This window comes from Chiloscyllium plagiosum, chromosome 10 (assembly GCF_004010195.1).
Source record: "Chiloscyllium plagiosum isolate BGI_BamShark_2017 chromosome 10, ASM401019v2, whole genome shotgun sequence".
Classification (NCBI taxonomy): Eukaryota; Metazoa; Chordata; class Chondrichthyes; order Orectolobiformes; family Hemiscylliidae; genus Chiloscyllium; species Chiloscyllium plagiosum.
The window spans coordinates 24,606,513-24,621,739 of record NC_057719.1 but is presented as its reverse complement, the minus strand read 5'-3'; the positions used below and the strand labels follow the sequence as shown (position 1 = coordinate 24,621,739).

At 40.4% G+C, this 15,227-nt stretch overlaps 1 protein-coding gene across 4 annotated transcripts in view; it reads right to left on the bottom strand.

Moving 5' to 3' along the window:
* prima1 (proline rich membrane anchor 1) overlaps positions 1 to 15,227 on the bottom strand; it is a 255,369-nt gene that overhangs the window by 166,927 nt on the left and 73,215 nt on the right. The window contains exon 4 of one of the 4 annotated variants that reach the window (XM_043697188.1): positions 1,549 to 4,107. The exons of the other annotated variants lie outside the window; for them this stretch is intronic. Coding sequence (XP_043553123.1) covers positions 4,008 to 4,107 — 100 coding nt within the window. The 3' untranslated portion in view covers positions 1,549 to 4,007. Of the gene's footprint in view, positions 1 to 1,548; positions 4,108 to 15,227 lie in introns of those variants that run through there. 4 annotated transcript variants of the gene reach the window in all.

Below are 15,227 nucleotides of genomic sequence, written 5' to 3'. Positions count from 1 at the left end.
CAGCAGGAGAGGCTTATGCCAAAATGTGCCTGACTGGACATCAAATATTATTGTTAAGTACAATCATTACTCTGCCTACTGCAAACAGCTGAAAGGAGTGTGATGCTCTTTGGGGCTTACATAATGTCTAATAGTAGATGTAACTCTGTAATTGACTAGCACTTGCAGAATAATCCTGTATGTGCTATGAATTCAAAAGATAGCTCAGCTATTTTTGCTAGAAACTACTCATATTATTGTATATCCTGTCTGAAGCAGGCAAAATTAATTTGCTCAAATACTATGCCCTTTTGAATTAAGCAGAAGGCTGGGGGCAAACTAGCTCCCTTGTGCATTCTCACAGCAATGCTTTGACCATTCAAAGCTGACTTGGCAACAAATCAACACCATGCTTGTTTCCCACGCCGTCCATATTATGACTGACTTTGAAATTTGGTTTGTGCACCAGTTAAGATGAAAAGCTTCAACTGTCTCTTCTTTTTGGCAATATTCAAGCTCTGTGCTATCTGGAAAGTTAAGTTTCTTCCATTTGCTCCTTTTAATGATGCAGTATGTGCTAAATATTGTCAAGCAATTACTCTCATACTGGAAAGTACCTTTTGCAAATATGGAACATCATTCTTCCAGGTCTTCGTCTTTGGAAATTTAAAAAATGTAACTTGCTATGGTGACTTTGTTTTCACTGGACAAATATGGCAACTTCACAATAATCAATGAATTTTCATATTGAGCTAGATAAGCAACATGACACTTGCACAAAACTAAAGGTGAAATGGCACAATCCAAGCATCAGCTTTTGGATATTTGAATTTAATTATGTATTTGTCCTTGTCTGAAGTTGTAGTATTTGCACAGAAATTAATTTAGATGAATGTGAAGTGTTGCATTTTGTAAAGGCAAATCAGTGCAGGACTTGTACACTTAATGGCAAGGTCCTGGGGAATGCTGCCAAACAGAGACTTTGGAGTGTAGGTTCATACTTCCTCGAAGGTGGAATCACAGGTAGCTGGGTAGTGAAGAAAGCATTTGGTATTCTTGTCTTTATTGGTCAGGGCATTGATTATAGGAGTTGGGATGTCAGGACATTGGTTCGGCTACTTTTGGAATATTGTATTCAATTCTGGTTGCTCTGCTATAGGAACATATTGTGAAACTTGAGAGGGTTCAGAAAAGATTTACAAGGATGTTGCTGGGGTTGGAATGTTTGCGGTATAGGGAGAGGCTGGCGCTATTCTCCATGGAGTGTCAGATTCTGAGGGGTGACCTTAGAGAGATTTATAAAATCATGAGAGGCATGTATAGAGTGAATTGGTGAGGTCTTTTTCCCAGATTAGTGGAATCCAAAGCTAGAAAGCTTAGGTTTAAAACGAGGGGGACAAGATTTGAAATGGACCTAAAGGACAACATTTTCGTACAGAGGGTGATGCATTATGGAATGAGCTGCCAGAGGAGGAGGTGGAGGCTGGTACAGTTACAACATTTAAATGGCATCTGGATGTGTATATGAATAGGAAGGATTTAGAGCAATATGGGCCAATTGCTGGCAAATGGGACTAGATTAATTTAGGACATCTGGTTGGCATAGACGAGTTGGACTGAAGGATCTGTTTCTATGCTGTACGTCTCCTTGACTCTAGGACTCTGAATAATGGACATTCATTAGTCTCACCATTATTGTGACAGCAGATTGTGGACTGATGTTTAATAGGATATTATTATACCAGAAAAATGTACACCAATAACAGAAATACTTCAGATTTCTAAATAGTATCATTTTATATATTTGGCAGTGTTCTGCACATGTCACAGTCAGCTGCCAAAAACATTTCCTGTTTCTCTGATTATGGTTATGTTTAACTGTTCCTTCACTGATTCACAAAGCCTTTCCAAAATGAGTGAAAGCACAATTTGTTTTATATTGAGAAACCTAGTTGAAGGATCCCTTTCAAAGCTGAAAAAAAGCAGAATAAATTCAACATCCCATGCTTCCAGTGCTGAGTCACCACAAATTAGGGAGACAGTGTTATCGCCCATTCTGCAGTCCACATTTCTTGACATGGAGGATCAATGAATTTGGATGTAGCAAAATTTGAATTGTGGTTAAGTTATGTCCAACTTGCATATCAAAACGATGTAGATTCTAGGATGAATACTGACACTGTTTAAATTGTCTGCCCTGTGTGGACTTCAAACAAGGGTGATAAAATACCTAAACCAATTTCCAACTCCTTTATAACCAGCTGAAGAAAAGTACACAGGCTGGCTACCAATTGTTGAAAGAAGGAACGCTTGTAGATAACTTGCACAAGTTGATTCACTGCTAAGGAATTTACAAGAACAGATCTGTATGAATAACATAAACCTTCATACTTCTAAAAGATTGGAGGATAATTTAGAGAAATGCAATCAAAAATAATCCTGAACCTGGGCCATGCTAATCATTTTGACATTCAGTCTATATACATTCTTACAGTTGCATGCAGTCGATTTGAATATGTCACAAATAGCCATGTTCTCTGTGTGTTAATCATAAACTAAAAGGAATAACTCAGGAACTTTCCAGTTAAGATCTAGATTGTTTAACCCATTAGTGAATACTAAAAGCAGTTATCACAACACATTATTGTTTTCCCATTAAAGGAGAGTGGGGTGTGGTTTCAGTATTAAAAAAAACACTAAAAAGCCATAAATATATCTTAGTCATAACTTGAGTAAACTAGAGCCTTTTTTACACTGGACTACATTTTTGCATTTGAAGGCATCTCATTTCAGTCTTAGAAGCATACATGTAAAAGGCAACACACAAAAACATTTCAAATTTCTTTCAACTGCCAAAGAATGATACAATTCCAAATCAGTTTGCTTGCTAAGCATACACTTAGATTGAAAAGTGGGAGAAAGTTTTCTTTGAAAATTGGAAGTAGTCTTTAAAATTCAATGGAAAGGATATTAGGAATATTCACACAAACAAAAATCTAGAAGTGAAAAGCATCAATGTAATAATGAAAGAGTTTAAAGAAGTGTGAAGGGATGAACAATCTGCCCTGACTGAATTTGTTGAACCTATTCAATCACCAATGACTATTGCCAATGGTTATTAGAAAACACTGCGTTTGAAGTTCTACAAATCATTATATAATACGTTTGATATAGAAAATCAATGCTCCATCTTGAAGTATAAACTGTTTGATTTGGTCATGAACAAAGAAACATAATATTTTACCAAGTTTGTGACTATTAACAGCACTCAGTTGTGATTTGAGATAATGCCAAAACAACCTGGGATAAACCTGCCAGTGTGAAAAAGGCTTTACCAATAAAGTCAAACTATGATTGTGCCAATGAAGCTTAAAAAACACCTGTTTACAAAGTGATTCACAAACCTTTACTGGCTGTATATTCTGAAAAAATTAGTATATTTGGATGAGGTGTCTTCCAAGAAAAAAAATTGCATAGTCTATCAAACTGCAGATGCACTTTTTGTGGTGGAAGCCAACGTTCTTTGTTAGTTCAGTGGCTTTATGAGAAGTGATTTTCCCTCCTTTTTCACTGTAACTTGTTTTATTCTGGAAACACTAGGTCACGTGAGTAAACACTTCAACACGAGCACCTCCACTTGCAACTGAATACAGCAAGTTATAACTATTCTAGTAGATTGCTTTAGAGAGAGTTTATAGATTGCTTGCAAGAACTAGTTGATATTCACCCAGGTGATGAGGCATCTTGAAGCTGTTGTTTTCAGTGGAAGCTGCAATCAGCGATTATGCCTTTGTAAGGAGCTGTCTCTTACTTGATTGGCAGGCTTATCCTTCACCTCACAATCAATGTGATTGAAGGGAAGTCTGTTTCTATGCTCTGAATAACTGATGTGCTCACTATATTTTTTGAAATTATGTCCTTATCTTCAGAACACCTTTTCAATCTTTGCACAAAGCACATTGTGTGTATTTTGAACTAGACAGTTGTCTGTCTTGAAACATCTTTGTGGCTTTTTTTTAAAGAAAATGTTAAATGATTGCACTATTTGCATCTGGCATTTTGTCATTTTGGGAGGTCATTGCATATTCAGCTCGATTTGTCCCATTCTCTTCTTTCCGCATCGGCTTCCTGTATCCAGAGGGAGTAGGGTTGTTAAATGTAATGAAAAACAAAACAGAAAAATATTAATTGTTAGTATTTCTTAGTAATTGTTAAGCACATGCATTTTATATGTGTTTTGTTAAAGGGTAAGACTTTTCAGTGTTAAAAGGGAGTGCTGCACTGTTTTTGAGAACAGAATGTTGAGCAAAGTCTTCTTAACTGTTTAATTTACTCTGAGTGCTTGAGGATATATCACAGGTTCCCTTTCATCTTTATCATTATATTTCTACATTAGAAACTACTGAAGGGTCTTAAATTTAAAATTAAATTCCATTACAAAAGATGTTCCATGTGTCTACCATGCTTATGGAACTTTGCCTTTATAAAACAGAAGACAAGAAATTCAGGGGTAGCATGCGTAGGATTTCCCAATATTCACCCTTGAAGGAAGGAGCTCTGTTCTGGAAGGCTGCATCTGTAAAGTTATGTTTTTGAGACATACGACCCTTTCAGCAAAACACATTTTTGGCTTCTAGAGAAGAACCTGTAGGACCATTTTCTAAAATCATTATGAATTAGTGTTTAATCATTAGACTGTAACTTATTGTAAACTGGTCAACTGCCTGGTTAAAATCTCACAGCTATTGTGATTTGACAGCATACTACAGATGCGACAACAATCAATTTAAAAATACCTTCACCTGAATAGAAAATACAATGAACTGAATTTTGATAGAAACCAGCTACATGTCATTTGTATCAAATGAAAGAACAGTAGTGAACCAGATAGGTTTTTCCAGACAGCCAATAACAGCTTCATAACCATCATTAGACTTTTTATATTTCCAGATTTTTATTGAACTCAATTTTTATCATCTACCATGGCAGTATTTGAACTTGGGTCCCCAACTGTTAGTTGGGTCTCCAGAGTAACAAATGTGTGATGGAAAAGTACAGCAGGGCAGACAGCATCCAAGGATCAAGAGAAGCGACGTTTTGGGCATAAGCCCTTCATCAGGAATGTCTGGAGTAATAACCTAAGCTACAAAACTGCTAGGCCATCACCTACTCCTTCATGGAGTACTTTAACAAGGAAGGGCATGAAATAGGTCTACATGGAACTTTGACATTGGACCTTTCTCCAATCAATGCGGCACCAGCCATGGTGCAATGAGACAGTAACTTCCTGTAAATGGTGCACGAGTGTGGAACTAGTCTCCTCCCAGCCTCACATCACCCATGAAAAGGTATCACTGCAGATAAGAATATCTTACACTGTACGTAGAATTCAAACTAAATTCGAATCAATTCCGTAACCTTGTGCTAATTATGAGAGCTCGCATTATTTTTGTGCTTTGTGGTTCACGGGTGCCTCTTTTAAGGTCACCTGTGATCACTTCTGTTTCACAGAGAATCTGCAATGACCAATGACATGGGCGAAACTATCTCTGACCAGCATTTGCACCCACACAGTTGCACTCTTCATAAATTTCACATGTAGTTTGAAATGATTGCGAATGACTTGATGTCCTCTGGAAAGGCATGATTTATGCAATTTCCCCTTGAAGGATACCTGATAGTTGAGAGGTGGAGCCCATGTGCTACAACAGAAAAAATCCACTCACTCTGAGTGTGGCTGTGGTCATTTTCCATTTAGAGGTCACAATTAAGAACTGAAGGATCATGGAGATCAACATAGCTTGCGATCTGCAACTTGAGTCCCAGGCTTAAGCTGGTCCTCAGGGTCTACCTGAATCTCCATGACCACCTCTATCTGGCTGTCTCTGGACAGCTCATCACTATCAAACACCCATGTTTCTACAAATCACCTGGAGTTATTACTGCAAATCTCATCATTACCCCCTGAGCCTGTCACTACATGGGCGGCACGGTGGCACAGTGGTTAGTACTGTTACCTCACAGCGCCAGAGATCTGGGTTCAATTCCCGCCTTAGGCGACTGACTGTGGTGGAGTTTGCACAATCTCCCCGTGTCTGCGTGGGTTTCCTCCGGGTGCTCCGGTTTCCTCCCACAGTCCAAAAATGTGCAGTCAGGTGAATTTGCCATGCTAAATTGTCCGTAGTGTTAGGTGCAGGAGTAAATGTAGGGGGGTGGGTTGCGCTTCGGCGGGTCGGTGTGGACTTGTTGAGCCGAAGGGCCTGTTTCCACACTGTGTAATCTAATCTAATCTTGTGCAGTCAGGTGAATTGGCCATGCTAAATTGTCCGTAGTGTTAGGTGCAGGAGTAAATGTAGGAGGGTGGGTTGCGCTTCGGCGGGTCGGTGTGGACTTGTTGAGCCGAAGGGCCTGTTTCCACACTGTGTAATCTAATCTAATCTAATCTAATCTACAGATTGACTCTGCCCATCATCATCATGCATACACTCCTTGGCAAGTTGTTAATGAGAGATTGGTAATTGTCACTCCCACAGTATCACATGTTATTGCCTGCCGTATTCTCCCCCCTCATAGAACAAATATTACCCTTCACCATCCTTGGGCCATTTGCATCCCAGGATGTTGCCTCCAATTTCCAGGGTTAAGTTCCCTAATTCTCTACCACAACAATGTTCACTGACACCTCCCCCCCATAACTCTCATTGCGTTCATCCCCAGCATTAACTGTAGCCCACCACTTTGGATGGATAGCACTGACTGATGACTGACTGGACCCTTGAGCGTTCTCCATTCAGTTCCTGGCTGATGATCAGTGAACTCGCTGACTTCTTGCCCTGGACCTGCAAACTCACCTGTGGCCCAGATCCTGCACAGACCTGCTGACCCTGACCACCGCGAGCAGAAGGGCTAACTCGGAGTAAGACTGTGAACGGTTGCTGCCATTCACTGACTTAATCAGGACCCTCCTGATTGCTGGCAGTCCCCCTTGGCTTGGTTCAGGACGATGCCTCTTCAACTCTGAGATATAGCCATTTGATTGAAGCATGTGCAATGTGTTTGCCGCACAGGCTTCTGGTAGATGCGAGATTGACATAGGACAGTGCCATACAACAACATGTCCACATCCTTAATTGATGACTGCTGGCAAGCATGGAAAGCTCCCTGGCTTTGTGTCTATGCTAAGCAGCATGGCAAGACATAAGGCACTGTGTACCTTTCAAGTTCCACTACAGGGGCAAAGTACAAAAAGGCAAGACAAAGCAGGGATGATTTAAACAATAGAGAGGGCACAATGTGAATGAGCACTGAGTAAGTGAGCAGCCCCGAGGTATAGCCTGGTCCAATCATGAGCTGGTTGCCTGTCCCTGTGCACAATGTACTTGCAGCAGCATTCCTACAAAAGGTGCCAGTGTGTGCCAAAGTGAAGCACTGATGTACAATATCCGTGGACATGGGGTCTGTCATGTAGTCACTGCCTATGTTGTGTGCCTGAAGATGTTGATCCAGGTGTCCGAGATGGAGGTCCAGAGGAGCCAATAGCGAGCTAGAGTCAACCAGGTTTCTGCACAGACTTTCATGACAGGAATTCTCACTACCTGGTGTCTATCCAGTGGGTGGTAAAATGGGACACTGCTCAGTAACGAGGTTAGTTTATGTCATAATGAGGATGGTAATGAGCAATTATCCATGTAAACAGGGCTGTCTTAGTAGCAAGAATCACATCTCAACACACAACACTTGGTTGGAAAGAGAGACATTTTGATCTTGAAACTTCATCTAATTTTCCAAAAATTCTCTCGTTGTTCAGGGCTAGGAGGACATTCCCATAAATTATTTTTCTGATAACCAGTCTTATAATGAGAAAGATATTTATAATCTAAAATTGGCTGAATTAATTTTTAATGTTCCATGCTAGTGTGCACCACAAATTGTATCTTAATACATTTCCTGTGCTAAAATATCCTTAAGCCATTAATGCAGTACCAACAGCTTGACATCTCAGATTTGTTAAGTACTTTCCGAATAAATGGCCCTTTCATGAAGCATAGGTGAAGCGAGCATGCACCAATTTATTCAGACTGCAAGAGCTGTTCACCGGTGTCGACAATCTAAGGCCCTGAGCAATACCATTTCCCTATACCAGTACAGATATGAATTAATTCAACTAAGAACAGAATTTTCAGCACATTCAGTCCAGTTTGGATGCAGTGCTCACTCTTTTCTGTCATTTATGTAAATGATCTGGAAGTGAACATAGGAGGTATGGTTAGTAAGTTTGCAGATAACACCAAAATTGGAAGTTTAGCAGACAGCAAAGAAGGTTACCTCAGAGTAGAAAGGGACCTTGATCAGGTGGGCCAATAGGCTGAGAAGTGGCAGATGGAGTTTAATTTAGATAAATGTGACATGCTGCATGTTGGAAAGGCAAATCAGGGCAGGACTTATACACTTAATGACAAGGTCCTAGGAAGTGTTGCTGAACAAAGAGACCTTGGAGTGCAGGTTCATAGCTCCTTGAAAGTGGAGTCCAAAGCAGACAGGATAGTGAAGAAAGCAAAAGTGAGGACTGCAGATGCTGGAAACCAGAGTTTAGATTAGAGTGGTGCTGGAAAAGCACAGCAGGTCAGGCAGCATCCAAGGAGCAGGAAAATCGACGTTTCGGGCAAAAGCCCTTCATTAGGAATGAAGGCAGGGAGACTGCCTGACCTGCTGTGCTTTTCCAGCACCACTCGAATCCAAAAAACTCGTGAAGAAGCCATTTGGTATGCTTGCTTTTATTTATCAGAGCATTGAATATAGCAGTTAGGAGCTCATGTTGTGGCTGTACAGTACAGTGGTTAGGCTCCTTTTGGAATTCTGGTCTACCTGCTTTAGGAAGGATGTTGTGAAAGGGTTCAGAAAAGATTTACAAGAATGTTGCCAGGGTTGAAGGATTTGAGCTATAGGGAGAGGCTGAACAGGCTGAGGCTGTTTTCCCTGGAGCATCGAAGACAGAAGGGTGACCTTATAGAGGTTTACAAAATTATGAGGGGCATGGATAGGATGAATAGACAAGGTCTTTTCCCTGGGGTGTGGGAGTCCAAAATTAGAGGACATAGGTTTACAGTGAGATGGGAAAGATTTCAAAGGAACCTAAGGGGCAATGTTTTCACACTGAGGGTGGTGTCTATGGAATGAGCTGTCAGAGGAACTGGTGAAGACTGGTATTATTATAATATTTAAAAGGCATTTGGATGGGTATATGAATAGGAAGTGTTTAGTGGGATATGGGCCGAATACGGGTAAATTGGACTAGATTAATTTAGGATATCAGGTCAGCATAGACAAGTTGGATTGAAGGGTCTGATTCCATGCGGTATAGCTTTATGACTCTATAACCCATTGCCAAAGTCTATCACTGAATTTTAACCTAACATGGGCTCATTGCCAATGCCTGTCATCTGGATTTCTTTCCTTCATGGGCATCTGTTATGCTTCTGCAGCCAGCTAGTTATACTGGTTGGAGTTTTCTGACAGCACTGATCACTGTGTCAACAGGAACTTATCATTTATGATGGCTTTCATAAGAGATTTAACACCATCATTCCATTATGATTGATGGTTTGTTATCTATCCTCTATCCAGATTCCACCTGCCCATTCGTTGCCGGGGCTGATAGTCTCACACCTCATCTAAGTGCCATGGATGTGATGGTTTACAAACGCAGCTCACCACCCGGATAATTAGAATGAGCAGTAAGTGCTCACCTAGTCAGTAATGCCTATATCCCACAAAGAAATAAAAAAAAGTTCTTTTCTATATCACGATGCTTCTTCAAAAGTAATTATCAAGACAATTAGTTATTATGATAATTCCTGTATGAAGTCTTGCCACATGATCAGTAAGCTAAAGGAAATTTAAACCAAATAAGGAAGAGAAGATTAGGGAAAATGATGTTGCATTTCGCCACATTGGCTGCTTGTTCCAAGTAAGGTCAGCCTGATTATTGGGTATGAGTCATCATTTTCTATAACGTCAAGCACGTGACTTCCAAAGTAATCATTCTATATCTTTCATCATTCAATATTACAAAATGTGCATATTTTTGGAAAAAATGACATTCTGTAAAAGCCTTCTGTCTTCCATGATTCAGGACAATTCATAAGAAATGCCTGTTACAACCCACCAAAATAGTCATTGTGATTCATTACTCAGGGCAATACCTTGATCAATCGAAGTCAAACTGCCTTGTTTAAAACTTAAACATTAGTTGGCAGTTACCTGTCAGTCATAATTAATTACGCTATCCTCGAGGACTCAGCACCCTCCTTTCATACAGTATAAAAGTTGATTTCTTCTTCTGGTACTTCAGCAAATTGTTCTGATAAGTACAAGGTGAAAAGCTTTGATCAAATCCATTTTCAGCAATATTCAACATTTTATCTACTCTGATTTGACCTTGGAAAAATCAATAGAAAACACAGTGGTTGCAACATTTGTTTTCTAAAAGCGCTTATTTTCAGCGCTAGATGCAAGGCTTTCAGTGCAAAGTGGCATCAAGAGTGGGAGTGTGTCTGTGAATGTGTTTCAGTGCGCTCATATGATGTTTTACCATAATTTGATAGTTAGCAAAGTACATGAGGTGAGATATTGGAATACAAGACCTTTTAGAGAACTCTGTGTGTGTGTGTGTGTGTGTGTGTGAAGGTTAGGTGAAAGTATGATTAGGAGGTTTGGGTTGTGATTACTGGGAGACTAATGACTGGTAACTGATAGGGTTTGAAGCACTGAGTAGTGTGTGAGGCTAGTTGTGCAATTGGTGAAATGCTGCATTTGAAGAGGATTTGCTGCATTAATCACTTGTGAGGGAGATGAACATCTTTTGACCCTAATCTTTTGGATGACACTGCTGAAATTGACCTGCATGTCTTTCTGCTCCCACTACCTTCTCAGAGTTTGTCTGGAAAGTTTACCCCTCTTCTGTCATAGGCAGCACGGTGGGGCAGTGGTTAGTGCTGCTGCCTCACAGCGCCAGAGACCTGGGTTCAATTCCTGCCTCATTCAGCATGGCCAATTCATCTAACCTGCACAGCTGTCTGTGTGGAGTTTGCACATTCTCCCAGTGTCTGCGTGGGTTTGCTCCAGTTTCCTGCTACAGTCCAAAAGTGTGCAGGTTAGGCGAATTGGCCATGCTGAATTGCCCGGAGTGTTAGGTGAAGAGGTAAATGTAGGGGAATGGGTCTGGGCGGGTTGCTCTTCGGAGGGTCGGTGTGGACTTGTTGGGCCGAAGGGCCTGTTTCCACACTGTAAGTAATCTTAAAAAAAAATAGGACTCCCTCTCTTCTATCAACCTTCACCATAAAGACTCAAATGATGTGTTGGAGAACTTTAGAATCCACTGTTTGTCATGTGCCATTACTTTGTTACCTCCAGGTCCAAATCATGTCTGCAATTAATGTCAAGCCCTCCTCAAGCCCAAATATACCTCTTCTTTTTGAAGTGCACACTGTTATTACTGCACAAGCGAACTTTAACTTGCACTAGTCTGTCATTTTTTGAGTTCTGTTACCAAGATTGAGCTGCATAACAGCTCGCAAATCAATGGCTGCATGCTACAATGAAGATATAATGGGAAGACTGCACTAAGCTTACAGGCTGCCTGTATTGCCACATTCAGGCATGAGTTACTCATACATCCATGCTCTCCGCATCTGCTTTTCCACTTATCCAAGCTTCTCCAAGTGAATACAGTATCTACCACTGTATGCATAGTAAATAAACAGGGACATCTATAGAAGTAAGAATTTCTCCAGGTCAATGATACACGTGAATGACCTTTCTTCTTGTGATACTTTTTGTACTACTAAATGAAAACTTTACTTACTTACTGATTCTGGCAAATGATATGAACAGAAGGACTAGGAACAGAAGTAGGAAATTCAACCCCTCCAACCTGCTCCTCCATTTAATACAATCATGGCTGATCTCATCTTGGCTTCAACTCCACTTTTCCTCCCATTTCTTCACAACCCTTTAACCCATTACTAATTAAAGATCAGTCTATCTCCTTCTTAAATTTATTCAGTGTCCTGGTGCCCACTGCACTCTGTGGTAGAAATTCCACAGATACACAATCCTTTGAGGGAAGTAGTACCTTCCCATGTCTGTTATAATTCTGCCACCCCTTAGCCTAAGACTATGGCGTCTTGTTCTAGATTGCACCACAAGGGGAATGTGGGATCAATGTGCATTTCACAAATTTCCTCATTTCCCCTCCCCGACCTTATCCCAGATCCAACCTTCCAACTTGGCCCCGGCCTCTTGACGTGCCCTACCTGTCCATCTTCTTTCCCATCTATCCACTTCATCCTCCTCTCCGACCTATCACCTTCACTCCCACCTTCATCTACCTATCGTAATCTCAGCTACCTTCCCCCCAGTCCCGCTCCCCCTCCCGGGCCACAAGCCTCATTCCTGATGAAGGGCTTATGCCTGAAACGGCGATTCTCCTGCTTCTCTAATGACCTGCTGTGCTTTTCTGGCACCATACCCTCGACTCTAATCTCCAGTATCTGCAGTCCTCACTTTCTCCACAAGGGGAAATGTCCATTCTATGTCTATTTTGTCAATTCCCTTACGCGTCTTATATATACACATCAATTAGATTGCCTCTGATTCTTCTAAACACTAACTGGTATAGGCTTAAATTGAAAATGTGTTGCTGAAAAAGCGCAAAATTGACGTTTTGGGCATAAGCCCTTCTTCAGGAAACTTCAGGTTCCTGAAGAAGGGCTCATGCCCGAAACGTCGATTCTCCTGCTCCTTGGATGCTGCCTGACCTGCTGCGCTTTTCCAGCAACACATTTTCATCTCTGATCTCCAGCATCTGCAGTCCTCACTTTCTAATAGGCCTAAATTGCTCAGTCTCACCTCAAAACAAACCTTTCATCTCTGGATTTAGTGAAATCTAGGGAATCTAGATACAGAATAATGTAAGCATTTGTTTAGATCTTGCTTTCTTTTTGATTAGATTTTAGGTTTTAACAGATGACAAACCTAATGCACATCTGTGGTAACTAATGATTGACATTTTTAGGAGATTTCAAAGAAAATGGTATCCAACTTTATATTTTACTCTGCTTTAGATTAAATGTCTCATTTGAACCTGATTAAATGAATAAATTTGAATTTTAACTATATGAATCATTAAATGATTGGTTTGGTACTTAAATAATGATTGAATTAATTTAGTGCCGTCAAGTAACAAAGAATTTTGCTTAAATCTATTCTGTGATGAAATATAAAATGAGACATGAAATTCAAAACAAACCTGAATAATTCACTAATCCTGCAGATTGTAATATTGTGACCAATAATGACGAAGGCATTTTTAAAATTCATTCATGGGATGTGAGCATTTCTTGCAAGTCCAGAAAATATTGCTCTGAATTTCCTTTGAATAGGTAGTGGTGATTGACTGGTGCTGTTCAAGAAAGCCTATGTCACAAAGATACTCTCATTGGGTGAGGAGTCCCAGGATTTTACCCCAGCAAGGCTGAAAGATGGGGATATATTTCTATGTTATAATGGTGTATAAATTGGAAGGAGACTTTCAAGTAGTGCAATCCCATTTCACCTTTGCATTGCCTTGCTTGGTGTACAGTTTGTGCTATGATAGATGGTGTCAAAAGAGCCTTGGAGAGTCCCTGCAGCCACTCTGCTCTGGTGATGAATATTTAATGTGGTGGTTTTGGGTGCCAATCAAGCAACCATACCAGTTGTCTTGTTCATATAGCTATGAACTCCTTGTGTTTTGCTGGAACTGCACTCTTCCAGGCCAATGACGATGATGTACAGTCAAGGACTGTGTTACTAGCTAGAGTTCCCTAACTACTCTTGCAGGTACAGTATTTATTTGGATGATCTAATTAAACTTCTGGTCAATGACTCTAGAATGTGAAAAGTGAAAGCCTTAACATGTTCCATGCTGGTGAATGTTCAGGGATGTTGGATTCATTCATTGGAGATTATCATTGTCTAGATCTATGTTGTACAAATGTTACCTGCTATTATCAGCAGAGTTGATCATGTTATACAATAAATATTGTAAACTGAAAAAGGTGCTAGAGAACAAAATGAAATTCAAAATATACCCCTGCAAAAAGAACAGAAGAGTGACAATCTACCAAAGTTAAAATGGTACATTTTACAGAATTTAAAACGTTATTTCCTAACATTTTAATAACTAATTAGCTTCCATTGTAAGGGCAGATATAGGGATGCTTATTGATGTTTACACGTAGTCAGAAGCTGGAAATTTTGCAGTGAGTAACTCAGCTCTCGATTTCAGAAGACCTGACCACTTTGAATATGGCACAAGTCAGGACTGTGATGGAACACGCTCCACTTGTCTGGATGAGTGAAACTTCAACAACATTCAAGAAGCTCAAGAGAATCTAAGACAAAGCAGCCCACTCATTTTATCAGTATATTCATCAAATTAAAACATTTACTGCCTTCAATAGACTGCTGGATTGTGGCTATAGCATGCATCATCTACAAAGTACATAGCAGCACCTTTCCAAGTTTATTCAACAAAGTATCTTTCAAGCTCATGATCACTACTGCCCACACTTACAAGACCAAAGGCAGATGAAGTTAAAAATCACACAACATCATGTTACAGTACTTTATTTGGAAGCACGAGCTCTCAGAGTGCTGCTCCTTCATCAGGTGGTTGTGGAGTATAAGATCATAAGACACAGAATTTATATCAAAAGATTATAGTGTCACCCCACAATCTGGATTGTAGAACATAGAACAGTACAGCACAGAACAGGCCCTTCAGCCCACGATGTTGTGCCGACCATTGATCCTCATGTATGCACCCTCAAATTTCTGTGACCATATGCATGTCCAGCAGTCTCTTAAATGTCCCCAATGACCTTGCTTCCACAACTGCTGCTGGCAACACATTCCATGCTCTCACAACTCTGTGTAAAGAACCCGCCTCTGACATCCCCTCTATACTTTCCTCCAACCAGCTTAAAACTGTGACCCCTCGTGTTAGCCATTTTTTTTTATTATTAGATTAGATTATTAGATTATTTAGTGTGGAAACAGGCCCTTCGGCCCAACAAGTCCACACCGACCTGCCGAAGCGCAACCCACCCATACCCCTACGCATCTACCTCTTACCTAACACTACGGGCAATTTAGCATGGCCAATTCACCTGACCTGCACATCTTTGGACTGTGGGAGGAAACCG